The following is a 27,943-nucleotide window of genomic DNA, read 5'->3' on the forward strand; positions in this document are numbered from 1 at the left end:
GTCCAAAAGGTTGGAGACCCCTGCTTTAAAGGACCCTCTTCTCCCCACACCCTCATCCCCCCCCCCCCACTCTTGCATCCAGGAGAGCTAGCTGTCCTTTTAACTACTTGGGTTCCCACAATCTCTGTAAACCCTTTTTACCGTGTTTAGACCCCAAGGATAAACACTTTCAAGCTGTTGCACACGGTCCTGCTTCATGGAGTTGTGCTGAATCCAGACCTCTGCCTCTCCAAGGGAGTTGTGGGAACGGAGCAACAGAGACTCGGCTATTGCTGCCATAGCCACCTCTCTGCTGCCATTTTTTTTTTACCTTCCCTGGAGAGAGACCGAATCCCCTCCGTGGGAAACAGAGGTGTTAGAATCCTATGTTTCTCCCCCATGGGTGAAGACCAGAGTCTCCTGCTCTTCCCTCCGATGTCACCATGGAGATGAAATTCTTCCATCATCATGATCATCCTCACGGGAAGGAGGTCTTCTGGGAAGGAGGTCTTCTGCTCGTCACCTTCCCCCTGTGGACAAGGCTGGGGTGGTGAGGAGAGGAATTCCTACTCTACTGGCCCTTGCAAATCCCGTACAAAAAAAAATGCTCTGATTCCCATGGCAGGAAGTCCTGGGTATTTTGGAATAGACAGAGGAGGGGTGTGTGCAAAGCGGATGAATTTAATCAATAAAATAAAGCTACCCCTGTGTGCAGTTGCCTTGCATAGAATCCCTGAATGAGGAGGGACCTCTGAGGTCATCCAGTCTAGCCCCATCCTCGGCATAGGAAAGCATTCCCCAGCCGTCAAAATCTTCATGTATTTGAACCATGAATATTTTTGCAGGCTACTTGGGTTAATTCCCCCAGAGAGAAGACTGTAATCACAAGGGGACGGATGGGATTCATTAAATAAGTTTCCCCTTGCTATCTAAGCTCAATCATGCTTTTCAGTTTAACCCGGCTTAGTTCGTATTGGATTCGTAGGGATGGTACCAGTGGTGGGGTTCCTACTGGTTCGAACTGGTTCGGCTGAACCAGTAGTGGAATGGCGGTCTGGGTCACTGGAACCGGCAAAACCCTCTCAGCAAACCCGTAATAAATCAGTTAGGAACCCACCACTGGATGGTACTATGGATTGATAACTCATAACAATTCTGCACATGGATGCATCAGGAGGCAAGGTAAAATCCTTCTTTAAAAAAGAAAACCCGTACATTTGCACATCTAAACCAGCACAGCACACTACAGCCAAGCAACAGCGGTGTATTGTCACTTTGTTCTCTTCCTAAATTAGATTTCCAGGCTGCAGGAGCTGGACTGGTGGATGAATTTTATCCAAAGGAACTTTTTTCAAACCAAAATACAAAGGTGTAAAGGTATTCACTACTTCCGTGATGGCATGGGTGCCAGAGGTGGCATGCCCACCCTCTCTGTGGGCATGCGTGCCATCGCCAGCTGTTCTTCTGGTTTCCGGTGTGCCCATACACGGTGGCCAGCTGGTCTTCACAGGAGCTGAAAAATGGCCTGAAAACCGCCCGAAACACTGCCAGAACCAGCCAAAAAAACAGGCATGCGCACGCCGGCCAGCTTGGTCTTCGGGTTTCCGGTGCCCCGGCGAGCACATGTGCACACATGCATGCGCATTTTGCCAAAAAAGTTCACCATCACTTCACTACGACTAGAACCCTTTGTAGTCTAGGCGGCTAAAGAAATTAAAGGGCGGATAGTAGCTTCCTTACCAAAAGAAGCTCGGGAGCATTTTCTCGAACAAAGCCAGGGAAATCTTGCAGGGGTGGGGTGGGGAAAAAGATATATTTGCAATTGCTGTTTCCAATGGACCGGATTAAATTATAATCCCTCTGGAAGCCTTTTGCGCTTAAGCCTCTTTTCAGATGTCGATAACCGTTGCTAGCACCTTCCCTCAAGGCCAGATGTGTTGGACTGCATTTCCCATCATGCCTAGTGGGCAGAGAAGATGGGAACAAGGCTCCATTAATGGAGAAGATGCTCCAGCCACCCACCATAGAGAGAAGATGTACACTGGGAGCAGAGAAAAAAGGAAGGGAAGCTTAGGATTCCGCCATCTGTTTCGGGCAGTGCCTTGCCTTGGTTTAATTGTTTAATTTAATTTTCTCCCTTCTCCCGCGGGTGGCCAGAGCCTGGCTGGTCCATCCCTTGTCATTGCAGCTTGGCCGAGCCCAGCCTGTTCCCTCTCTACGGCATCTCTGCTGTAGCTCCCACCACCACTGCAGCCCCGTTTCCCTCCCTCTCTCTCTCTCACTCTCTGCTGGTGGGCTCCTGTGAGTCACCCCCACGTGTGGGCTTTTGGAAGGCCACTGAGCGGGTGGCGTTTTGGGTTGCATTTTTAAAGGCAATGATGATGATGATGAGGAGGAGGATGAGTTCATTCCCATCCCGCGGGGGCCGCTGGCCGAGTGGGCGGCAGGGGTTGAGCTTAAGCGGGTTCCTCAGCCCGGCTGTATATCCGAAGGCCGAAGAAGGGAGAGGCGAGGGAAGGGCTCTTCAGCTCCTAGGTAGCTGGGAGCAGAACAGCAGAATCGGAAAGTCCAAGGGAGAAAAAAAAAAATCCCACCCCAAAACCTTGAGAAAACGGATGCTCTCCTCACCTCGAGCTGTTTTGGTCCCAGATCTTCCCTTCTCCTCGTCTCCTTCTCCTCCTTATCTCCCTGTTCTCCATCTTCCTCTTAAAACCAACCAACCAGAACAAAACCTTCTCCTGCCTTCTCCCCATCATCACCAACAGCCCCTTTCTCTCTCTCCTTCCCCAGCCGAATCGGGTTCTGCCAAGAAAAAAAGAAATCCAGCCACAAAGAGAAGGAACGAGAGAAGGAGAGAACGAGAGACGCTGGTCCATCTCCTCCGCCAGCACCGGAAGACGAGGGAGGCGAAGATGCTGTGAGCTTCAGCCAGCCATGGTGCCTCTCTTCCCCCCCAAACATGTGAGCGGCAAGAAAGAACGAAAGGAGGAGAAGCAGGGATAAAAAGCTGCGGGAGAGAGAGAGAGAGGGAACGGGGAAAAAGGAAAAAGGACTGCAGTCTGGTCGTTGTTCCTCTCCTCCTCCTCCTCTTCAGCCCCTTTTTGATAGATGTATAATACATCTGCTTTCCACTCTTCTTCATTTTCCTGAGTCTATTTTTTTAAAAAGCCAACTACGGTAGTTTTGATTTACATGCCCAGCTTGGAAGAGACCGTCTACTCTGGCCACAGACAATGAGCGATGCGTTTACTTCATGGGCAAATACCACAACTGAAGGCGTGACGGTGAGTGTGCAGAGACCAGGCCTGGGTGGGGAATGGATCCCTTTGAAGGGGGGGGGGGGGGCGCCTGCTCTCTCCTGCTCTTCCAACGTTGCCCCCCCTCCCCTTTGGCTTCTGTTCTGTTTGAAGGCCAACTCGGGAGACGCGAGGCCCCCGTAGAAGGCAGAACGTGTTGGTCTGAATGCATGCTCATGTAGTTTGGAGGCCTTATACCACACACTTGTTGAACTCCTCGCCCTCCCCATGGTGACAGATGCAGGGAATTGCTTTCATTCAAACAAGATTACGGTTCCTCTGAGCATGCACCAAGTGTTTTTTCCCCCTCACTGCCACTCTTCTCCAATTTGACTTTGTTCTTGGTGGTCCTGGAGGAGGTTGATGGGCGTTGAAAATTTCGGGAAGGGGTGCCAGGTGGCCTGGCTTTGTATGACGTTTGGGGTTCAGGGGGAGCGCTGGGGGATTATGGTATCTGTGATCCGGTATCTTTGGGCAGGCCAGATTGGGGAAGATTTTGTTGCCTAAATGTGGAAGACCCTGAGGGGGGAAGAGCTCTGTGGTCCCAGAGTTGGCTTAAGTACCAATAGATGAGAATATTTGTAGGACTGTGGCGTCCTTGTCGCGCTCTGAGCATGGAGCTATAGCCGCCTAGCCGGTGGTGGGATCCTGCCGGTTTAACAACCGGTTCGGTGTTCGAAGGCTTCTCTCTGCGCGCGGGTGCAGTTTTAACAAAACTTACCTCCCACGTTACTTCTGGGGAGTAACACAGCTGAGGCGGGGCAATGTGCTCTGCCACGCAGAACAGCTGAGAGGATATAGGTAAGCAAAGCCTGAACCAGTCCGAACTGGCTGAATCCCACCCCTGCTTCCAGCACTGATGATGTTACCTAGATGGGTCACGAAACATCTACAAGAAAGCAACCAAGTTCAGAGAGCACCAGGGACCCCACCGTCCTCCGCCGCCTCCTCCCTTCTGCAAATCTCACTCCCTTCTAGCACTGATGATATTACCTAGTTGGGTCATGAACCGTGTACAAGAAAACAGCCAGATATCAGAGAACACCAAGGACCACCCCAATAGTTGCCTTAAGTGATGATTCTGGATTCAGCAGATATGGGGGGGGGCAAGGAAGGGGGATACAGGGCTTAGGGTCAGCTGTCCGAGGGGAAGGCTGAAAAAACTTGTTCGGCTGTTTAGGAGGGGACACACCTTCCCGCCTCCCGCCCACGTACACAGACGTCCAAATTGTACGCAGAAAAGTTTGCTGGAGATGGACCCTCTCCTTTCAGTGGGGGAGACCTAAAGAGTCAGGACCCTCACTTTGCTCCCTGAAAATCCTGGTCCCACTTCTGACAATCTCCCTGTTTCAAAAAAAGGATCAGCCTTAGAGGGGCCTGGAGACGCACCCTGATGCTTTGCCAGAATCAAGGAAACCCCGGAGGGTCGGGATTCTGAATGCTTAGCCAACATGGCAGCTGACAAGTGGCCAGGCCAGAGAGAGACTAACCTGGTTACAAGGCAGCTGCCTACGGACTCAGCCGTCAGTTGTTTCCCCTCCCACAGAGGCCTCTCCTTTCCCAACAGAGAAAAAAAACCCTCTCTTTTATCTCTTGGCAACTGCCACGCTCAACTTATCTAATGGAACAGAATCTTCTTTCTTCTGCCTTGGGATACTTGGCAGGTGTTTACCGAGTGCTTAACAGGGGAGTCCTCCACTGATGACCACAATGGACCCCAGAATTCATTAAGTGAGCTTGCCCCCCTTTTACGAAGGTTCTCGCCCCCTTTAAGGGAATCCCTTCCGTTCTTAAATACAGTTGTGGAGTGAATCTGATTTCCCCCATTGACTTTGCTCGCCGGAAGATCCCAAAAGAAGCGGGAATCACATGATTCCAGACCACTGCAACTGTCATAAATGCGAGTCGGTTGCATTGGAATTTGGATTCTGTGACCCCGGGGATGCTGCAATGGTTTTTTTCAGTGCCGTTGTAAAACCTTGGTCACTCGATGAGCTGTCGTAAGTGGAGGACTACCTGTATTGCTTAAGTTTTTGCCAGACTTAGGTCTTGATCTGGTAAAACCTGAAAGTTGTGTGAGCATTTAAGATGCTGCGGGCGTTTGGGTTTCTGCTAAAGTTTCTTCCTAATGTTGGAGCTTGCCCATCTTCTCTCTCTGGGAAGTTGTTTCAGAAGAGAGACCGGACCCGAGTGCGAATTGGAGAGCTCAGGTTTAGTGTCTTACATAGTTCAGTATTCCTATACTTGCTGAGGACTAGTGGATTGCCAAACTTAAACGGTTGATGCTCCCAAGGGGGAATATTTTATCTTAGCCTTTGATAGTTGAGCAGTTGACTCGGCTTCTGCTGGGGATTTTGGAAACCTGGCTAGCAGAATCACAAGTTGGGCATTGGAGCCTTGGGAAGAATGAGGTCCAAATATTTCCTTTCCAATATTTCTGGATTAGAAAAGGCTCGCCTCTTTGGATTTTGGCAGAAGAGTCCAAAATTAAAGAGGGAAAATGTCAAATGTTTGGAAACAATGCTTGTTCAGATGGAGATTGAACAAAGGGAGATTATTCTGTTTTGAACAAAACAGATTCTGTTTTGAACTGTTTTTTCAACTTTAGCAATGTTTTAGACTTCAATTCCCAGAATTCCCCCAGCCAGCCATGCTGGGTGAGTCACTATTTCTTAAGTTAGTAACACAGTTCTTAAGTGAATCGCTTGAAGGTGTGTGGACTTCAACTCCCAGAATTCCTCAGCCAGGATATGAACTCCACAGATCCTTAAAACATCCTGGCTGGGGAATTCTGGGAATTGAAGTCCAGACATCTTAAAGTTTCCAAAGTTGAAGGAAAAAAAGCTATCCTAGACTAACCGTTTGGGGGGGGAAAGAGTTACACAAATAGCCCAATTTGCAACCATTCCTTTAATGACCAAAGTTATAGCAGAACTGAAGAAAGTGCTGTACACATGCTCAGTCCTACCGGTTGTTAAACTGGTAGAATTGCACCACTGAGAACAACACTTGGCAACTGACTCATATTTATGACGGTCACAATGTCCCGGGATCATGTGATCCCCTTTTGCGACCTCTGACAAGGAAAGTCAATGGGGAAGCCGGATTCACTAAACGGCCAAGTCATTAATCTAATAACTGCAATGATTCAGTTAACAAACGTGGCAAGATAAGTTGTCAAATGGGACAAAACTCACTTAACAAAAGTAAATTCTGGACTCAGTGGTCATAAGTCGAGGACTATCTGTAGAGCAGTGTTTCTCAAACTTGACAGTTTGAAGCTGTGTGAACTTCAATTCCCAGAATTCCCCAGCCAGGATGTTTTAAGGATATATGGAGTTCATATCCTGCCTGAGGAATTCTGGGAGTTGAAGTCCACACACCTTCCAGCGATTCACTTAACAACCGTGTTACTAACTTAAGAAGTGCAGTGACTCACTTAACAACGGCGGCAAGAATGGCCACCAAACGGGACCAAGCTCACTTCACAAACGTTTCGCTGAGCAACAGAAATATTGGGCTCAATTTGTGGTCGTACATCGAGGACGTCTGTATGTTGCAGAACCTTACAAAACTTTTACAAGCCTTCCAGTCGCTTCAAAATAAAATCCGGACAAACAGTATGAGTTTTGCAAAGAGAAGTTTAAAAGCAACAATAATGGATTTATTTCTCCTTCTCCTTCTCTTTTTCTTCCATCGTCGTCCCCTTCCCTTCCCTCCCATATCTCCCAGACGGTGCCTGGCGAAGTGAGCCCCGAGGACGGTTATGTGTTACTTCTTGTGCTTCTTTCTATCTTCATCGGGGGCACCTTGGTGGTGCTGTTTGGCGTCCTGATCGTCTGCCGGCGCTGCTGCGGAACAGACCGAAGGCACACCAGGTAGGGATGGGAATGGACGGCTGGGGAATCGGGTGGCACGGGGAGGGGATATAGATGGTGTTTTAAATGACTGGCTGGGAGGGGCGTTCTCTATGTATGGCCTGTCATGATGTATTGGGAGCAATTCAGCAAGAATCTGCAGCTATGCTGGCTAACAATTTTGGGAATTGCAACCAAACTGAGCCAGAAGAGACAGGGTGAAAAAAATCTGCCCTAAAACGATTAAAATTTCCTTCCTTCTTTTCCTTCCTTCCTTTCTCTATCTTCATTCATTCATTCATTCTTTATCACCTCCAGGCAGCATCTGGATATTGTCCCTCCCTCTCAGCCCAAGAGCCAATCAGATGCTTTAGAGCCCCAGGTTCTACTGCCCCCCCCTCAGCCATGGATGCTCATTGGCTGATCAGTCCCTCTCTCTCAACCCAAGAGCCAATCATGTATAACAGGAAAGAGGCTGGACTAGGAGAGTTCCTGGGTGTCCCTTGCAGCTGCGAAAGCTCATTGGCTGACTTTGGACCAGTCCCTCCTTCTCAACCCAAGAGCCATTCAAGTGTAGCCTAGTTCTCTGTTGTTTTCTCCACAACCCTGTGAAGTGGGTTGGGCTAAGAGAGAGAAATTGGCCTGAAGTCACCTAACCAACCTCTATGCTTAAGGGAGGATTAGAACTCAGATCTCCCGGTTTCTAGTCCAGCAGCTTCATAATTACACCAAACTGGCTCTCATGACAGATGAACATTATTTCCAAGTTTCTGATTGGAGAAGGTCTGGATTAAGAGTGGAGAGACTTGGGTTCAAAGCATCCCTCCCTTTAAGTCCAACAGCCATTCAGATCTGGTGGGGAAGGGGTGGCACTAGGAGGGAGGAGATTGGGGTTCTACTCCCCACTCAGCCACTGCAGTTCATTGGCTGACTTTAAGCCGGTCCCTCCCTCTCTGCTCAGGAACCAATCAGGTCTAGTGGGGAAGGGGCTGGACAAGGGTGGGGGGAGACCCAGGTTCTAGCCCCTCTTCAGCCATAGTAATTTGAGGGAGACTCTGGACCAGTCCCTCCCTCTCAGGTGAAAGGGGAAAAATGAAAAGGGGTAGTGCTAAATACAGGCAGTCCTTGACTTATGACGGCTCACTTAGCGACTGTTCAAAGTTACAGCAGATCCTAAAAAAATCTGTTTACAACCTGGGTTTGAACTTCTGACAACCACGGTGGTCACATGACTGCAATTTACAGCATGTCCTCCAGAAACCAGTGTTCAATTCTAATTTCTGGCAAAAAAAAAACCATAGTGAACAATGGATTCACTTAACGCCAAGGTTGTTTGCTCAACAACGACAGGTAGTTCTCAACTTACAACAGTTGGTGTAGTGATGATTCAAAGTTACAACGGCACTGGAAAAAAGGTGATTTATGATCCTGTTTCACGCTTACGACCATTGCAGTGTTCCCTCCCCCCCCATGGTCATGTGATCAAAATTTGGATGTTCGGCAACTGACTCGTATTTATGACGGTTGCAGTGTCCCGGGGTCACATGCTCCCCTTTTGTGACCTTCAGACAAGCAAAGTCAATGGGGAAGCCAGATCCACTTCACAGCTGTGTCAGGAACTTAACACATGCAGCGATTCACTTAACAACTGTGGCAAGAAAGGTTGTAAAATGGGGCAATCTCACTTAACAAAAGTCTCACTTAGCCAAAGAAATTTGGGGCTCAATTGTGGACTATATTTGGAGACTTACTGTATTTTTCGGAGTATAAGACGCACCTTTTTCCTTCAAAAAAGAAGGTGAACATCTGGGTGCATCTTATACAACGAATACAGCATTTTTGGCCCACCAAAACCCTGCCCCTTTTGCAAAAATGGACATGCAGAAGGCTTGGGATACCTGCAAAATGCTCCTGGGGGCTGGGGAGGGCAAAACCGAGCGAAAAGCAGGCCTTTTTTTGCTCGTTTGTGCCCCCCCAGCCCCCAGAAAGACTCTATAAGCCTCCCAAAGCCTCTGCATGCCTTTTTTTTTGCGAAAAACGTCCCTTTTTTTGCTCATCCCCCCCCCCGACCCCAGGAGCATTCTACAAGCCTCCCAAAGCGCCTGCATGCCCCCCCCTTTTTTTTGCAAAAAATGGGGCATGCAGAGGGTTTGGGAGGCCTGCAGAGTGCAAAAACTATTTTTTTTTCAAATTTACCACTTCAAAATCATGGTGCGTCTTATACTCCGAAAAATACGGTACCTTGAGATGTTTAAATCCGGGATGGATGTCTGCCTGTGTTTATCATATCTACATATATCACCTTTTTCCTATTTTCAGAGCCAGCGATGATCCAGAAAAAACGAACACAACCTATCTCGATGACTCACAACCGGCACAAGGTGAGGGCATGGAGACCCACCCTCTCTGCCCATGCAGGGAATTGAATCCCAGTTGGTGGAAGCCGTTTTCATTTCAACACCTCCCACAAAGGGGAGTTATGAAGTTTGAATCGAATGTTCTCCGTGTCCCGCTGCGTGTGAGCGAGCCACAACCCCTCAAATCCGGTTGTATCGGATGCGTTCTTTGTTTTTAAAACCGAGGAAACTGTTTTCCGGTAGTCCTCGAATTACAACCGTAATGGAGCCGGCCCTTCGCAGTCATAAGTTGTGAGGTTCCTAAAATCAACTGGGCCTGATTTTATGGCTTTTTTTTTTTTTGGCAACAGCCATAAAGCGAATCACGTGGTTGTTAAACGAACCCAGGATTCGATATGGATACAGTTTTGCCAAAAAATGGAAGTGAATACGGATTATCAGCAAAGCGGTTGTAAAAGGTGGTCACCAGGGGTGGGATTCAGCCGGTGAGATTTTACATTTCGGTTCGCGGAACCGGTAGTTGCAGGGAATGGATGACCCCATCCACCCTGCCCCTCCCCTCCAAGGAGTCTCCACGCGGCCTGTTCATCATGCCAGGTAAGTGCATGGCCCGCGCGGAGGCTCTGGGAGGGTGAAAAATGGGCCTTGTGGAAGGTCCGGAAGCCTGTAAACGGGCCTGTTTCCAGCCTCCAGAGCCCGGAGGAGGCCGTTTTTGCCCTCCCGGAAAGTCGAGAAAAGCCTCTGGAGCCTGGGGAGGGCGAAAAACAGGCCTCCGGGAAGTCCAGAAATGGGCCTGTTTCCGGCCTCTGCAGCCTGGGGCAGGTGAAAATGCCCCCCCCTTCCCGCCATGGTGCAGGAGGCCGAATAGGCCACGTCCACCATGGCCACGCCCACCCAGCAACCGGTCGGAGAACCTGTTGCTAACATTTTTGAATCCCACCCCTGGTCACATGACCCCCCGTATGACACTGCAAACAGCCATAAGTGCAGTCTGGTTGCCAAGCGACCGAAATTTGGTCATGTGACTTGAAGAAGGGCTCCAATCATTGGAGCCCTTCTAGTCACATGGCCAAATGCTGGATCCGCCTTATGAGTAGTCCCAGATAGATCAGTTGTAACTTCAAATGGTTGCTGAGCAACCAGGCATAAGTCAAGAACTACCTATACACAGGTAGTCCTTGACTTACAACCATTCCTTTAGTGACAGCTCAAAGTAACAACGGCGCTTTAAAAAGTGGCTTATGGCTGTGTTCCACACTTACAACTGTTCCGGCATCCTCATGATTATGTGATCAGTATTCGGAGGCTTGACAACGGATTCATATTTATGACGGTCGCAGTTCCCCGGGGGTCATGTGATTCCCTTTGTGACCTTCCTTATGTCAATAGGGAAATGAGATTCACTTAACAACTGCGTTACTAACTTAACAACTGCAATGATTCACTTAACGGTGGCAAAACAGTCGTAAAATGGGGCGAAATTCATTTCACTGTCTCACTTAGCAATGGAAACTTTGGGCTCCATTGTGGTTGTAAGTCGAGGACTACCGGTATTTCTCCTTAGGGACAGAAGCAGGTTGCCACCGCCGCATATTCACCCCTCCCCTCTCTGTGTTCCCCTCCTCTTAGACATCATCATCAAAGTGGATGACCCAGAATGCGCGTCCAGTTCCAGCTATCGAGATGCAGAGAGCGAGCGATTCCTGTCTTCTGGCAGCGCCACAGGGCGAAGGGTGTCTTTTAACGAAGCTGCCCTTTTTGAGCAGAGCAAGAAAGCGCAGGAGAAGGGAAGGAGGTGAGGCTTCGGGCTTGATCAGGAACCAGGAGCCTGCGCTGGGAATTGGGGATTCCACATCTGGAGGGCGGGAGGGGCAGCTGGAGTGGTGCATCTGAGTAACAGAATAACGGGAGAGTTGGAAGGGACCTTGGAGGTCTTCTAGTCCAATCCCCTACTCAACCACGCCCACAGAACTGGTAGTATTTTTTTTTTTTTAATCCCATTGTCATATGGGATGTCATAGCATCCAAAAGTAAATCAGAATCTGAGGCAAAGGATTCCTCAAGTTCCAATTGATTAAGAGAGTCATGTTGGCACATCTGGGAAAACCCGAATCTGAAAGCTTCCAGGTTTTCCCACCCAGTTGAAAGTTCAAGATCTTGTCCCCATACCCACCAGCCCATCACATGGTCCAATCTCCCACTGCCACGTTGGCAGCTTCCATCCATACAGTTCCAGACAGGTGCAGAGACAAAAGATGACCTTCACTTTCTAGAAAGAATTTTGTTATGGCTACATATCACCGAACTATCCCCCTGATCTACATCTGATTGGTTTTTGAACTGAGAGTGAGAGATTAGCCAAAGTCAGCCAATGAACTTCTGTCTAAGGTGGGACTTAGAACTAAGCTCTCCCCAATCCTGGTCCAGCACCTTCCCAACGATACCTGATTGGCTCTTGGAGTGAGAGGGAGGGATTGGGCTTCTGTGTCAAAAGAGAGACTAGGACTGTAGTTGCAACACATTGAAAGTGTGACCATTTTTCACACTTACGACCATTGCCATATCCCCGAACACATGAGCCAAAGGCAGTCTCTTGGCAACTGGCATGTGTTTAGGGCCGTTGCCCTGTCCCGAGGTCATGTGATCACCTTTTGCAATCTTCCCAGATAGCTTCCAATGGGGAAAGCCAGATTCGCTTTATGACCCCTTGATTCGCTTAACAACTGCAGCAATTTGCTTAACGACTCTGGCAATGAAGATCGTAGAATGGAGCAAAATCACTTAACTTCTGTGTTTCTTAGCAATGGAAATTTAGGGCTCAATCGTGGTCGTAAGTCAAGGACTACCTATACTCAAAATATGGGATGTGTAAAAATGACTTCAATGGGGACGCGGTGGCTCAATGGCTAAGATGCTGAGCTTGTCAATCAGAAAGATCGGCAGTTCGGTGGTTCGAATCCCTAGCGCCGCGTAACGGAATGAGCTCCCGTTACTTGTCCCAGCTTCTGCCAATCTAGCAGTTCGAAAGCATGTAAAAAATGCAAGTAGAAAAACAGGAACCACCTTTGGTGGGAAGGCAACAGCGTTCTGTGCGCCTTCAGCGTTGAGTCATGCCAGCCACATGACCACAGAGACGTCTTCGGACAGTGCTAGCTCTTCAGCTTTGAAACGGAGATGAGCACTGATCTCTAGAGCCGGGAATGACTAACACATATGTATGAGGGGAACCTTTACCTTAAGATGACATTGGACTTTTTGCTTCATTGTGGGTTTTTTCTGCTTTTCCTGTTAGGTACACTCTGACAGAGGGTGATTTCCATCATTTGAAGAACGCCCGTCTCAGCCATCTGCCCCTGCCACCCTCGGCTGCCCTTAAAATCGTCACCATCCACGAGTGTGAAGCCAATGAGAACAGTGTCATGATGCCTCCCCGCCTCCCACCTGTCAAGCCGAGCCTTGCCATCTTTCAAGTGAGCCTCTCATCCCTCCAGGGTATGGGGGTGGAATTGAATCCGGCTGGGGGTTGCGCTCTACATGGGGCAGCCCTTGAAGAGCTTTCGGAGACTTCAGCTCGTCCAGAATGCAGCCGCGCGAGCTATTGTGGGTGCACCTCGGTACACCCACGTTACACCTATCCTCTGCGAGCTGCACTGGTTACCGATTGGTCTCCGGATACGCTTCAAGGTGCTAGTCGTCACTTATAAAGCCCTTCATGGTATTGGACCTGGGTACTTGAGAGACCACCTGCTGCCAATTACCTCCCAAAGACCCATTAGATCACACAGATTAGGCCTCCTCCGGGTTCCGTCTACTAGCCAATGTCATCTGGCCACTACCCGGGGGAGGGCCTTCTCTGTGGAGGCTCCGGCCCTTTGGAACGAGCTCCCCACAGAGATTCGGACCCTCACCTCTCTCCAGGCCTTCCGAAAAGCCGTTAAAACCTGGCTGTGTCGGCAGGCCTGGGGTCGATGAGTTCCCTTCCCCTCTCGAATCGTGTGGCTGTTGGTTGTTTTAAATTCCCTGTACTTTTTGTTGTAGTTTTGTGTTTCCCTTCCCCTCCTTTGGGTTTGTGCGCTGCCCTGAGTCCCGTAGGGCGGCATATAAATAAAATGAACATCGAACCTCGGAAATCAGTAGTAGGGAGTCTTTCCAAGGGCTTTTAAGGCATTCTCTTTCTCAATCTTGGCCACTGGAAGATGTGTGTGGACTTCAACTCCCAGAATTCTCCTGGCTGGAGGATTCTGGGAGTTGAAGTCCGCACATCTTCCTGTGACCAAGGCTGAGAAACCTTGTTTTCTTCTGGTGTTTTTTAAAAAAAAAATACAAATTCTTTTTCCAGAGTTTGAATAAATCAACAAATGAAGCAGATCAATGCTAGATGAGTAGAGAGACAAAGAGGTTAAGCAGATAGAGAGGTGATGCAGATAATGAGAGAGAGACAGAGAGGGATATAGACAGAATTATACATACATACCAGGGGAAGTAGGTGACAATAGGTCCTTTAGGGATCTTTATAAATTATTATTATTATTTATTAAATTTATATCCTGCCCGTTTCACTACCCAAAGTCAGTCTGTAATAAATTGTTATAGATAGAAGATGTGCATATTCTAATTTAGTAGCAAATTGAAACTTTTGCCTAACCGAAATGAAGACTCACTCACTCACACACACACACACACACACACACATCCATCATCTATCTATCTATCTATCTATCTATCTATCTATCTATCTATCTATCTATCTATCTATCTATCTATCTATCTATCATCTATCTATCTATCATCTATTGTCCTCGATTTATGGCAATGAAGCCCAAAATTTGTGTTGCTAAGTGAGACATTTTGCCCAATTTTATTACCTTTCTTGCCACAGTTTTGAAGAGAATCACTGCCGTCGTTAAGTTAGTAACACGGTTGTTAAGTGAATCTGGCTTCCCCATTGGCTTTGCTTGTTGGAAGATCGCAAAATAGGATCACATGACCCTCTCCCCCGGGACACTGAATTTTGATCATGTGATTATGGGGACGCTGCAATGATTGTCAATGTGAAAATCACATTTTTCAGTGCTGTTGTAAGTTCAAACGGTCACTAAAGGAATTGTTGTAAGTCGAGGACTTCCTGTATATGTAATTGCATCCAATAGGAGCTTTAGGTAAGAAAATACTTAATATAAGTTTATTATGTTTGCAAGGGAGAGTTACTATATCAGACACTTTGCCCAACAAATGGCCAAAAAGCTGGATGGATAGTTACTGGCTTGTGCTTGGCTATCTTCTGCCTCCTCATCTTCCTCTTTGTCCTTCTCAACAGCCAACTGGAAGCCCCCTGCCAAAGACGGCGCTGACCAGCCATGGGGGTCTGTGTTCAAGTTCAACACTCCCAGGAGACACTTTTAACTCCAGTGTTGAAGCCGCTTCCTCTGTTTCCTCCGACTCGGGCGAGGGAGTTGCGGTAGGTTCACTCAATACAGTGCAAAAGGAGGGCTGTATGAATTGCATATACACATAGTAGATTAACATCACTTCTTTTAATGAAAAAAGTGACATATGACCATTTACGGGATCCCCATGGTGACGTGATCAGAATTCAGGTGCTTGGTAATTGCTCCATATTTATGACGGTTACAGGGGTCCGGGGTCACATGGTCCCCTTTTGCGACCTTCTGACAAGCACAGTCGATGGGGAAACCAGATTCATTTAACAACCATGTTACTAAGTGAACTACAGCAGGGATTCACTTAACAACTGTGGCAAGAACGTTCATAACACAGAGAAAAACTCGCTTAATAAATTTCTCACTCAGCAACGTAAAATTGGGGCTCCGTTCAGGGGTGGGCATTACTGCCGGTTCGGGGTGCGTGCAATTTCCAGCTCTGCGCGCATGTGAAGTTGCCCATAAATAGGTCTGTGCATGCTCAGAAGATTCAAAAAGAAAATATGCTGCGCTAACCGGGGAACCGGTTTGGAGGGGTGGCAAGCCTGGGTCACTGCAGGTTCTGGCGACCCAGGCCGGCAAACCACTACCGGTTGGGCCCGAACCAGTAGGAACCCACCACTGGCTCCGTTGTGTATATAAGTCAACTCCTTGACTTACAACAATTCGTTTAGTGACTTATGAAGTGACAACGGCACTGAAAGAAAAGTGACTTTGGGCCGTTTTGCACACAACCTGCAGTCACATGATCAAAATTCAGATTTTGCTTGGCAACTGGCCTGCATTTATGACAGTTGCAGTGTCCCGGAGGTTGCGTGATCCCTTTTTGCGGCCTTCTGACCAGCAAAGACAATGGAGAAGCCAGATTCACTTAACAACTGTGTTACTCACTTAACGACTGTCAGGATTCGCTTAACAACCGTGACAAGAAAGGTGGCGAAATGCACTGGTCAACTGGCATGTTTCTAGGACGGGATACCCGAGGTCCTGTAATCGCCATCGGTAACCTTCCCAGATGGCTTCTGACAAGCAAAGTCGGTGGGCGAAGCCACATTCGCTTAACGGCTGCCGTGATTTCCTTCACAACCGTAAAATTGTGCGCAACTCTCTTTAGCGGCCGCCTTAGTTAGCAACAAAATTTTTGGTCCTGATCGTGGTTGTAAGTTGAGGTTTACCTATATTGGCATGGAGATGGCCCTGGGCATGACTAACCCTTTCCTCTTCTCCATTCGCACAGTCTGGCAGTGCAGCCAAGGCCGCCAAGGGAGCCGCCACAGTTCCTCCCCAGGAGCCCACCTCAGCACCTCCCCAGGGCACCGTCCTTCATTTCCTGACCCGCCTGCGCCGTCACGCTAGCCTGGAAGGAGCGAGTCCCTATTTCCGAATCAAGAAGTGGAAACTGGAAACAAACCAGCGGGCATCCAGTCTGGATACGAGAGGTGGGTATTGTTCTGATTGAGGCTTCCCCAGGAGCACGAAGCCGAGTCCTCGTCCCGATAAACCCCTTTTATTTAATTTACAATGAATTCCTCTCCAGCAAAGTCTTTCCTCTCCCACCGTCTTTCAAGATAGTCCACAATTACCGACCTTGATCAGGCTTGGAGAGTGGCCAGGCTGATACCTTTCAGACACCGCAATACTTGGCATTGCTGGCTGGGGAATTCTGGGAGTTGAAGTCCACCCGTCTTCAAGTTGCCAACCTTGAGAAACAGTGATCTAAAAACAGGGGGTCTCCAACCCCTGAACAATGGACTGGCAGCAGACTATGGCCTGCCAGGAACCAGGCTGTGCAAATGAGTGAAGCCCCATCCGTGTCCGTGCGAGATCCAGGTAGTAGGCGAAACATTGAGAGGATTGCAGGAGGCCATCGCAGCCTAAAACAGAGCTCAGGAGCCTGTTTTTGCGGGCAAAGCACTTGGGCTACCACCGGTGCCCCAGACATGAGTAATGCCGAGCTGGCCACGCCCACTCTGTCATGCCCACGAAGGTCCCCTGAGGTCAAACACAACTCTGATGCAGCCCTCAATGAAATCGAGTGCCAGGGTTCCAAGGGATGCCCTAATTAAATCAGGAGCCTGGAGCCAAGCTTCAAAAGAGATCCAATTGTTTATTAGGAGCAACATGTTGGCACGTATCAAGTGAAGCCAGCTCTGACCCCATGTAATTTATGGCCCAAGTATGACCCTGTTTCCCCCCTCCCCCCCCAACATGTGTCATAAATCACATTCTCCAATGGAGCACTTTTACCCATTGTAGAGATCACGCCCCTCTGGCTGTGCAGGTAACCTGGGAGACAACCTTGAGAAAGAAATGCATGGAATGTGCTTCTGGTTGTGGCTGCCATGCTGCTCCGTCAGTTCCCCTCCCCCCTCTCGCCTATGGCAACTCGAGAGCAGGCCAGGAATACTTTGAGAGTTGACATCGTGTTTGAGATCCCTGATCTAGACAGTCCCCTTGGAGGATCTGTCCCTACTGGGTCCTTCATGTTTTTCAGTAAGGGCTCCAGAAGGCCCTTCTCTTTCCTTCCACCTTTCCCAGCAAGATGGACTTCTCCAGAGCTCCATATCAACCCTCACCTTATCGCAAGGCTTCAGAGTAGAGAAACACTTCCTTAAAAAACAGAGAAAGATTCCACCTCAATTGTGTGATACTGTATCGTATTTCCCATTTATTCCCCCGCCCACTGCAAAATAATAATAACAGCTAGTCCTCGACCTACAATCACAGTTGAACCCAAAATTTGTCGTGAAGTGAGGTTTGACCCCATTTTACGACTTTTCTTGCCACAGTCGTCAAGGGGAACCCCTGCAGTTCTGAAGTTAGTAACGTGGTTGTTAAGTGAATCTGGCTCCCCCCATCGACTTTGTTTGTCAGAAGGTCGCAAAAGGGGATTACATGACGACCCCGGGACTCTGCGACGGTCATAAATACAGGCTGTAAATTTTTCTCAGCGTCCAAATTTTGATCACGTGACCATGGGGTGCTGCAACGGTCACGGTTAAGTTTAAAATATGGTCAAAAGTCACTTTTTTCATGACCGATGTAACTTTCAGTGGTCACTAAACGAATGGCTGTAAGTCGAGGACTACCCGTAAAGCTGTCCAAAAGAGTGCTGGTCCCCGAATTGAAACATGGAACAGGAGCACTTTCTACCTTGTCCTGCAGGGACAAATGGATATTTCAGTGCTTGAACTGAAGGAATAACAACTCTGAGGGGACCTTGGTGCTCTCTGAGCTTGGTTGTTTTCTTGCAGACGTTGCCTGACCCAACTAGATAACGCCATCAGTGCTAGAAGGGAGTGGGATTTGAAGAGTGGAGGAGAAGGAAGAGAAGGATTGTGAGATGCTTGGTGCTCTCCGCACTTGGTTGTTTTCTTACAGATGTTTCCTGACCCAACTAGATATCATCAGCACTAGAATGAAGTGGGGTTTCCTCTTACCAGCACTGATGATGTTACCCAGCTGAGTCAGGAAACGTCTGCATAAATACATCCATGGTCAGAGAGCACCAAGCACCCAGTGGTGGGTTCCGGATCCCGGTGCAACTGGTATGGTGCAACGGGGCCCAGCGTCCCCCACATGCACGCATGCATATATCCTTACCTCCGCAACTGCTCCGCGATGCTCCAGCTGCTCGGCGGAGCGTCGCACAGGCACCGTACGCTCCGTGCAGGTGTGCGGAAACGCCGAAGAGCTCAAATACAGGTAAGGAGGCACCAGTACACCCATACCGGGGCGTACCGCTTACAACCCACCACTGCAAGCACCCCTCATTTCAACCACGAGCTACAAATATTCTCCTTCTATATACTGTATATAAAAATGGCTCTGTGTGTGTCTGTGTGCGCGTGCGTGTGTGTGTTCCAGCATAACTCTGGAATGCCTCGAACAATTTCAGCCAAGCGTGTTACACAGTTACTACTGTGAGAGTAAGATACTCCTAACACCCCTTGGGGTATACGTTCTGTTAAGATACAGCCTGTTGTGCCGTAAAATGGCTTCTACTGTATAGTGCAGTGGAGTTGCTATGGTAACGGCTTCACGGTACTCCACAAGGGGGCTCCCTCTGGTAAGGGGGAAAATCCATCATTAGAAATTACGTTTGGTCTGGACATTTCCCCCACTATAAATAAAAACCCGGGCAACACCAGGTTATCGGCTAGTTATCAATACAAACTTCATGTCTGTGTATAGGAGTTCTCGTAAGGAAGGGAACGGATTTGTTCACTTCTTTTTTCCAAAAATACCGAAACAAGTTTCGGAAAAGTATAACTCCCACCTACGCTTCAGCGCCCGTCTCTTCCTTCCCTCCATTCAGGGTCCCCCAAGCGTCACCAGTTCCAGCGACAACGAGCCGCCAGTGAAAGCATGGACCAGGATCGTGATGCTCACCAGACGGACATTATCCAGTACATTGCCCGGACGGACGACGTGGTTTTCCGGCCCGTGGCTGGACCGTTCTTGCCTGCTCCGGCCAGTCCAACATTATCTCTCGGCAGGTATTTTTCAGTAGATAAGTGGGAAGGGGGTGGAGTGGACTGGAGTGTATGGAGGGCCCAGAGAATAAGAGGCCGGCTGAGAAAAATTCAGCAGCTTTGGAGTGGAAAAACAAAATCAGAATACAAATTGCAGGAAGTCCTCAACTTGTGACCACAATTGGGACCAGAATTTCTGTTGCTAAGTGAGGTGTATAAAAGTAATACAGGTAGTCCTCAATTTATGACCACAATTGAGCCCAAAATTTATGTTATTAAGTGAGACATTTGCTAAGTGAGTTTTGCCCCATTTTACAACTTTTCTTGCCACATTTGTTAAGTGAATCACTGCAGTTGTTAAATTAATAACACAGTTGTTAAGTGAATCTGGCTTCTCCATCGACTTTCCTTGTCAGAAGGTCGCAGAAGGGGATCACATTACTCCTGGACACTGCAACGGTCATAAATGTGAATTCAGTTGTCAACATTCAAATGTAAATCGTCATGACCATGAGGATGCAAAAAGGGTTGTAAGTGTGAAAAAAACGGTCCTAAGTCACTTTTTTTAGTAATGTAACTTTGAACGGTCACTAAATGAACTAGTCGTAAGTCAAGGACTACCTGTAATAAGTAAAATAAAATAGAGTGACAATTGTTAAGCGAGTTGTGCAGCCATTTTTGCACAGTTAAGTGAATCACTGCAGTTGTTAAATGAATCACCTGGTCACTAAGCGAATCTGGCCTTCCTTATTGAGTTTGCTTGTTGGAAACCGGTTGGGAAGTTTGCAAATGGTGAATACATGACCCCAGGGGTGGGCTTCAAAAATTGCAGCAATGGGTTCACTGCCCCATTGCTGAATGGGCGTGGCCATGGTGGGCGTGGCCTAGTTGGCCTGCTGAACTGGGGCAGGGTTTTTTTGCCCTCCCCAGGCTCTGGAGGCTTTCCATCCTTCCAAGGTGGGTAAAATGAGGACCCGGATTGTTGGGGGCAATATGCTGACTCTGTAAACCGCTTAGAGAGGGCTGAAAGCCCTATGAAGCGGTATATAAGTCTAACTGCTATTGCTATTGCTATTTCCTTGAGCCACTGGGAGGGTGAAAAATGCTTCCCCCAGCCTCCGGAGGCCGGAAACAGGCCCGTTTCTGGACTTCCAGAACGTCCGATAGGCCTGTTTTCCTTGCTCCCCAAGCCTCCGCGCAGTCCCTGCTCTTACCTGGCCTGGGCAGCGTGGAGACTCCTGGGAGGGGAAGGCTTCGCTGAAGGCTCCAGAGGACGAAAAATAGTCTTATGAGCAAACTGGAAGTCCGTTCCCCAATTTCTGGTTTGCCCGTAGGGCCGGTTTTTCACGCTTTGGAGGCTTCAGGGAAGCCTCTGGAGGGCAAAATACGGCCTCAAAAGAAGGCCGAAGTCAGCTGGTCAGCACGCGCATGCCTTGCGTGCCCTAAGAAATGGCTCTGCGTGCCAACTATGGCACACATGCCATATGTTCGCCATCACGGCTATAGGCATTCATAGTTATTGACTTACCTTGCAGCAAACAGCAAACAGCCTGATTAGCAGAAGAAGAAAAAATCTGCTTCTGCCTCCCAGCAATTTGCCTTGTGGAGCAAACAGCATGTTTCACTTTCAGTTTAAGAGTGCCTCCCGATCATCAGCTGTTTCAGGCTGCAGGGATCTCTATAGCCTAATGCAGCCTCCACAAGACAAGCCCCATTTTCCCTCTTTGCCGCAACACTGGGAGGCAGAGGCCAAAGGGTGGATGGGTGGGGCTACATTCAGTGTACAAGACGCACCCAAATTTTCACCCTCTTTGGGGGGGGGGGGAAGGTGCGTCTTATATTCTGAAAAATACATAAACAAATAAATAAATGAAACTAGTTGCCAAGCACCTGATCACATGACTGTGGGGAATGATGGTCCTAAAAGCAGGGACTGGTTGTAAGTCACTTTTTTCAGTGCCGTCGTAACTTGGAAGGGTCGCTCGCTACATGAGTAGCCATAAGCTTGAGGACTGTCTGGAGCTCTTTTTGGTGAAGGGGATAATGCGCTTGTGGCATTCAACCCTGGAAATATTCCAATTAATCGGTAAAAGCTGAAGGAGGGGTCGGAGTCCTTGGTTATTGGGGTGTTGAGAGGATCAAACATCAGGGCCCTCACAAAATGGCTGCCTACCAGCTCCGGCCGGTGAGTTTTTAAGTGCTGACGGCCGGAATTTTTCCTTCCCTCTGCATGTTGAGTTTGCTGAGGTCTTTCTTTTAAAGATCAAACAATATTTCAGCCCTTTGTCGTCCTAAATAATAGATGGACTTAAATGGGAAGCTATTTTAAATGAGACTCTGTTCGGCAGCAGTTCTCTTAAAGCCTTCGCCAAACGACTTTTATTTCCCGTCACTACCTAATTTTGAATTATTATTATTATTTATTTTTTTTAAGAACTGAAAATGCTGGGATCGGATTGACTACGTACCGCAGAGTTTCTTTCCCCGAGCTGGCTTGCTAGAGCTGGGGAGCTAGGATTTGAATGCGAAGATTGTTCTGTTTATTGGATAAAAACCTGAATAATGGATGAACGTAGTGACCAGATGCTTTACCTCTTCCTTGCTAATGTACTCTTAAAAAAAAAAAAAAACAACCACCAACCACGTAATTTAAAAATAGATTTGGAGGCAATTATCTGCTTCCCGCCCCGCTTCGTCTCTTAAAAGGGGTGGTGGTGAATCAGTCTGTCTCGGGATGACAGCTGGATCTCCAGAAGACGATGAGAAAGGGAGAAGAGGCCACCTGCTTATTGTCCAGTTTTCTGATCGTCCAGCGATGCAATGAAGCAATATCAACAGCACTTAGACCAAGGGTGTCAAAACTCAGGGCCTGGGGAACGGATCCGGCCTGTGGGTTGCTTACATCTGGCCTACGGGGCCGCCCTAGAAATGACAAAGGACCGGCCCACGGTGCCTCTGCCAGTGAATGGAGCTCGTGAGGGCTGCGGATACCTCCCCTCCCACCTCCGTTTTCCATAGCAAAGGGTTGCAGGAAGCCATCGCAGCCGAAAACGGAGCTCGGGAGCCTGTTTTCGCTGAGAGCGCTTGAGACCCCACCGGCACCCCCAACACGAGTGCCATCGAGCTGGCCACACCCACCCTGGCCACAGCCCCGACCCACCCAGGGCCAAACACAACCCTGAGACGGCCCTCGATGAAATCGAGTTTGACACCCCTGACTTAGACTCATATACCGCTTCACAGTGCTATTTAAAGCCCTCTCTAAGCAGTTGACAGAGTCAGCCTCTTGCCCCTCAACAATCTGGGTCCTCATTTTACCCACCTCGGAAGGACGGAAGGCTGAGTCAACCTTTGAGCCTGGTGAGGTTCGATCTGCCAAAGTGCAGGCAGCTTTCAGTCAGCAGAAGTAGCTTCCCTGAAGCCTGCTAGGCCAAAAACGGGGTCGGGGTGGGGGGGATGCTGCGAAAGGAAGGAAGGAAGAAAGAAAGAAAGAAAGAAAGAAAGAAAGAGGGAGGGGAAGGAGGGAGGGAGAGAAAAAGGAGAGGGCGGAAGGACCACAAACCTGGCACTAGATACAGCTTCAGAGGATACCTGGAAAGTGCACAGCAAACCAGGGCTGGAGATGGACCTGGAGGTCATCTAGTCCAACCCTGATCCAGCAGGACATTGTTAAAGTGAATTTCTGTCTTTTGACCCTCAGCCATATAACTACATAGTCATGCCCACCCAGTCACATGACACCCCCCCCACCAAGCCACGCCCATGGAACCGGTAGGAAAAAAATGTAGATTTCACTCCTGCTCTAACCCCTGGGCCACTTTGAGCTTGGTCTCTTCCATGGCATCTATGCAGCTACATCAACCATCTCACTTTCAGGAGGTACCAGTACCCCTCACCTTGCAACCATTCAAAGTTACAACGGGACTGAAACCTGTCCTTGCAAATATACCAATGTACCGTCTCCATAGTTGTGAGATCAAAATTCAGGCATAAGTGTACAATGATTGCAGCATCCTGGGGTCATGTGATCACCATTTGTGACCTTCCCGGCTGGCTCCAGGCAAGCCAAGTCAACGAAGGAAGCCAGATTTGCTTAATGACTGTGATTCACTTAACAACCCAAGTGATTTGCTTAATTTCCTCTTTACTTCCTCTTTTACCACTTTGGGGGCCAAGGGAGGTTTGCTTAACAAAAATGGCCTAAAAATGAGCACGACTCACTTAACAACCATTGCTTAGCAAATGAAAAATCTGGTGCCAATTGTGGTGGTAAATCGAGTCTTACTTGTATCAGGAAACTACCAGCCAGCCCTATCAGTAGCCATGGAAAGATTTTATCATTCCTTTGATTTGTATATAGTCTGCTGCTTGAGCAGGGGGTTGGACTAGAAGACCTCCAAGATCCCTTTCAGCTCTGTTATGATTGGTTGATCCAATTCCCTTGGATTAGCACCTAACGTGGCTACCATAAAGAAATATTTGACATGCATGAGTGATAAGGAAGATTGACAAGGGTGGGCGGGGTTTCAGTAGCACTGCTGTGACCACTATCTTGCCTTTTTTAACCTCGGTGGATTATCACTAGTCCTGGAGGTCTCGCCTTGAAGAGTGAGCATAGGCCTTGACCTGAAAAAGATGTCAGCGTTCCAACTAGCATCCAAAATTAAATCAGAGTCCAAGGCAAGGTATTGCTCAAAAGTTCCAATTTACTAAGAGAGCCATGTTGGCACATCTGGGAAAACCCAAATCTGAAAGCTTTCTGGTTTTCCCTACTTAGTTGAAAGTTCAAGATCTTGCCCCCACACCCACCAGTCCATCACATGATCCAATCTCCCACTGCCACGCTGGCAGTTCCACCCAACCAGTTCCGGACAAAAGATGACCTTGGCTTTCTAGAAAGAATTTTGTTATGGCTACATAGTATGCGACTCCTTACAACCCCCCCTCCCATTTTCCCACAATAGAAAATGCATAGCAGAATAATAGAAAGTGTGGCAGGCGATAGATCCAAAAGAAAAGATGGCTGCAGGCCTGACAGATGTGCAAAATCTGAGAACGGATGTGAGCATAGATTCCTAAGAGCAGAAATCCACTAGATTTGGTTGGTCGTTTCATGGATTGTTTCATGGAAAAATGTTCTGGGCTCAGCACAATTTTCAAGGAATTCTTAGAAGTCTCACAATGGGTGGTCATTGACTTAAATGATGCGCCAAGAATCATTTTGCGCACTCTCCTTTAATGTTTCTCAACCTCAACAACTTTAAAATGTGTGGACTTCAATCCCCAGAATTCTGGAAGTTGAAATCCACGCATGCTAAGGTTGAGAAACACTGTGTCAGAACTGCCATCATACCCTTGAGCTTTGCATTTTCTATCCATTAGTCTGCCATGAACTATGGGGGGAGAGAGCTGGAGGGGAGGGGAGGGGAGAAGGCAAACATTGTAATTTCCAGAGACACCATCTCAAGGTCAAAGCCCTGTAAATGGAATCTAATGTCTCACCAACCAGTCCACCGTTGAAGAGACTGTCCCCAAAACAGTTTATTCAAATGCAGTTGGACAAAAAAGGGACATGTGGAGGGGAGGAACTAGATGGGGAAAAGTTAACCAGAAAACTCTGGCACGCGAACATCAGTTCTGGCTTTGCTATATTGTATTCCACTTGGTTTTTAGTAAAATAATGTATACCTTTCAACATGGAGTTGAGGGTTTTTCTTGCCTAAAGGACCAATTTGGGGCAGGTCTGATACTGGTCATTATTCCGTTGTCTGTGTGCAAAGAAAGAAATACTGTGTCATTGTTAAAGGCAAAGTTTTTTTTTTTCCTGCTACAGGTTAGAGTCTTCCGAACCACCCAGCCCCACCCCACCCGAGCCATTGGAACAGCAGCCCACCCCCCTTTATCATGACATCTGGAGCCTACGGGCATCGCTAGAAAAGTGTGTTTCATCAGAGAAGGGCAACGATCAGGACTCAGCGCCTAGTGATGGTGGGGACAGCGTTTCCTCGAGCGGTGGGCTACCAAGTTTTTCCTCCTCCTTGGCCGATGAGGCTGAAGCTAGAGAGGACAGGTCCTTGGCGAAACCCAAGCAGGATAGCGTTGAGTTGGAAGCCGGGACCCGTAAACTCTTGCAGATGGATAGCGGCTACGCCTCCATTGAAGCCCCCAGCGGCCGAGTAGGAGAAGACCAGACAGCCTCGGAGAAACGTTTCTGCTTCACCAGCGCTGGACGCAAGGCCACCATCTTTGAGAGCTTTGAGGGACAGGCGCCAGAAGCGGAGGAGGAAGAGGAAGAGGAGGAGGAAGAGGAAGAGGAGGAAGCAGCTGGTGCTGTCGGAGGTCTCCTCCCTTCCAGTCCATTGCTCTGGGCACCGTATGGGCAGATGTTCCCCGCACGAGAATCCTTCCCTCGCCGGGACTACAGCATTGATGAAAAAACAGATGCGCTCTTCAACGCCTTTGTCCGCCACGACCCCCAATTCGATGAATCCCCCCTGCGGGCCAAACACCGCTCCCGGACCCATTTGAGGAAGCAATGGCAGCGTACCAAGCAGTACAGCGACCCAGGCGTCCGTTACCCCACAGCTCTGGAGAGGCACCGGACCCCCCTGCGTCGGGGCGACAGCGTCAACTACCCCCTGGAAGGCCGCTACCACAGCACCCTGCCACGTATTGCCAGCTCTGGGGACGAGGAGGTGGCCTCACCCGCCGCAGAAACGGGGGAGAAGATCCAGGTGATTGAGGAAGAACCACCGGAGGAGGCCAAAACGGGACCTGACCCATACACCCGGGACTGCCTCGGAGGCGGTCAGTGTCCAGGGCTGGGCACGGAACTCCTGGACAAGATCGCGGGGGGGCTGGAGGATATGTTTTTCACACCCTTGAAAAAACCACGAGAGAGTCTAGAGTGTGTGGTGATGGTGGCCGCCCGGGCTTCCCCTGAGCACAGCCCTGAATAGTGGCAAGGGGAAGCACCAGGATGACCCTTTCTCTGTCTTGCCCCGGGGCTGGGAGGGAGGTGCCATGCAGGGCCTGCCAGCCAGCCGGGATGCAGGGTGCTCCAGGGGCCCGGGAGCGCGGAGCAGATCGAGGAACGCCCTCCTGCTCTGTCAGCCTTCCGCTGTGTACCAGGAAGCCCCACCCGGAGGTCCCCTTGAGGGTTGTGAAGGTCCAGGGCTGAAGACTTGGCCAGCGGAGATCCCTGTCTCTCTGGCCAGAAGACAGAGCCCACCAAGGACCTGGGGAAGCTGGGGCTGGAGCCATCCATGCCTTTCCAGCAGGGGCCCGGAAGGGAGGGGTAGGGGGGAGCACATCCCAAGAGGGGAGACCTTCCCTTTTTCCAGGAGGGTGTCCAAAGAGAGCAGGGTGTCCGCTGGAGAGCCGAAGGGCCTTCTCTTCCTTCTGGTTAGATCCAGGGGTGGGCACAGGGGAGAGCTCAACCGAATCTCTCCCCCCATTTCGAAGCAGGTTTGCCAAAGTCGGCGTTATCTCTTGCACAGCCAGGAAGTTTTTAGGTTTTCAGGGGCTCGTTCTCGAGAATAATAATAAATAAATAATAAATAATAATAAGAGAAAACAGCCCCCAAATCTACCGGAGGCCTGACATACCTCACACTCTACGAGCTGGTTGTAGCAGATAATTTCAGCTCCTTCCACCTTTCCACGTGCACACCTCTCTCTCTTTCTCTCTCTCTCTCTCTCTCTCTGGTTTTTTACAAGCAATAACCTGTCCTCCTCCCCCCCCCACCGCTGGCAAGGGGGTCCTTGTGGAGGGAGGGGCTGGCTTCGCCTTCCAGGCGGGACAAGATCCCCTATCTCAGCCCACGGACGGACAGACGGATGTTTCTCCACCTTTTTTGCATGGTGTGATGTGTGGAAGTGTTTACATTTTCTCGAGTGGAGGAATCGGCCACTTCCTGGATGGGGTGGGGTTGGCGGTGGGGGGATGTGGGTGGGGGGGCTGGTAGGGGGCCTCAGTGAAACAAAGCACGCTGCTTGAAGGGCGAATAGCACAATTCTCTTGTTTCTCTCTTTTTCTCTCTCTCTCCATTCCCTCCCACTCACCTTTCTAGCATTTTTTGAAGGCTCGTTTTTCACACTTTTCCAGCTGTTCCTCCCCCCCCCCCGACCTGTGGTTCCATTCCCCCCCCCAAATCCCCCCCACCTTTTCCATGGCTCACTCTGCATCTTCCAACCATCCTGTTTTGGTCCACCTCGCAGGGCTATCGCTTGCTTTGGGGGAGGGGGTGTTTCTCGCTGCTTTGATACAAAAAAGGATTGGGGGGGTGTCGCATTTTGGGGCGATGGGAGGAAGCCGAGAGATCGAACCCAGCTTCTGGTTCTTCTGGACTGGTTTGAAAAAAAAAAAGCCTCTTGTTTTAGCAATCGGTCGACCCCTTTCTTGCGCTGGTGGTGAATGTTATCGTTGCTTTTTGGTGGTGGTGGGATTATTACTAGCATTTCCCCCCGGTTCTTTCTAACCTTATTCCTTATTCTACAAGTTCCCCTTCTCTATCTATATGCAAAAGAGGTGTTGCT

The 27,943-nt window shown here is 49.1% G+C and overlaps 1 protein-coding gene across 1 annotated transcript; it reads left to right on the top strand.

Annotated features, from left to right (window-relative positions):
* The first annotated feature begins 3,029 nt into the window (after positions 1 to 3,029).
* CBARP (CACN subunit beta associated regulatory protein) lies at positions 3,030 to 26,579 on the top strand. Its single transcript, XM_032214399.1, has 9 exons — positions 3,030 to 3,263; positions 7,008 to 7,153; positions 9,452 to 9,513; positions 11,119 to 11,284; positions 12,782 to 12,959; positions 14,807 to 14,947; positions 16,168 to 16,369; positions 19,249 to 19,429; positions 25,239 to 26,579. The coding sequence occupies exons 1-9, from the start codon at positions 3,213 to 3,215 to the stop codon at positions 26,362 to 26,364; spliced, it is 2,253 nt and encodes a 750-aa protein (XP_032070290.1). The 5' UTR covers positions 3,030 to 3,212; the 3' UTR covers positions 26,365 to 26,579.
* Positions 26,580 to 27,943: the final 1,364 nt, after the last annotated feature.

This window comes from Thamnophis elegans, chromosome 1 (assembly GCF_009769535.1).
Source record: "Thamnophis elegans isolate rThaEle1 chromosome 1, rThaEle1.pri, whole genome shotgun sequence".
Classification (NCBI taxonomy): Eukaryota; Metazoa; Chordata; class Lepidosauria; order Squamata; family Colubridae; genus Thamnophis; species Thamnophis elegans.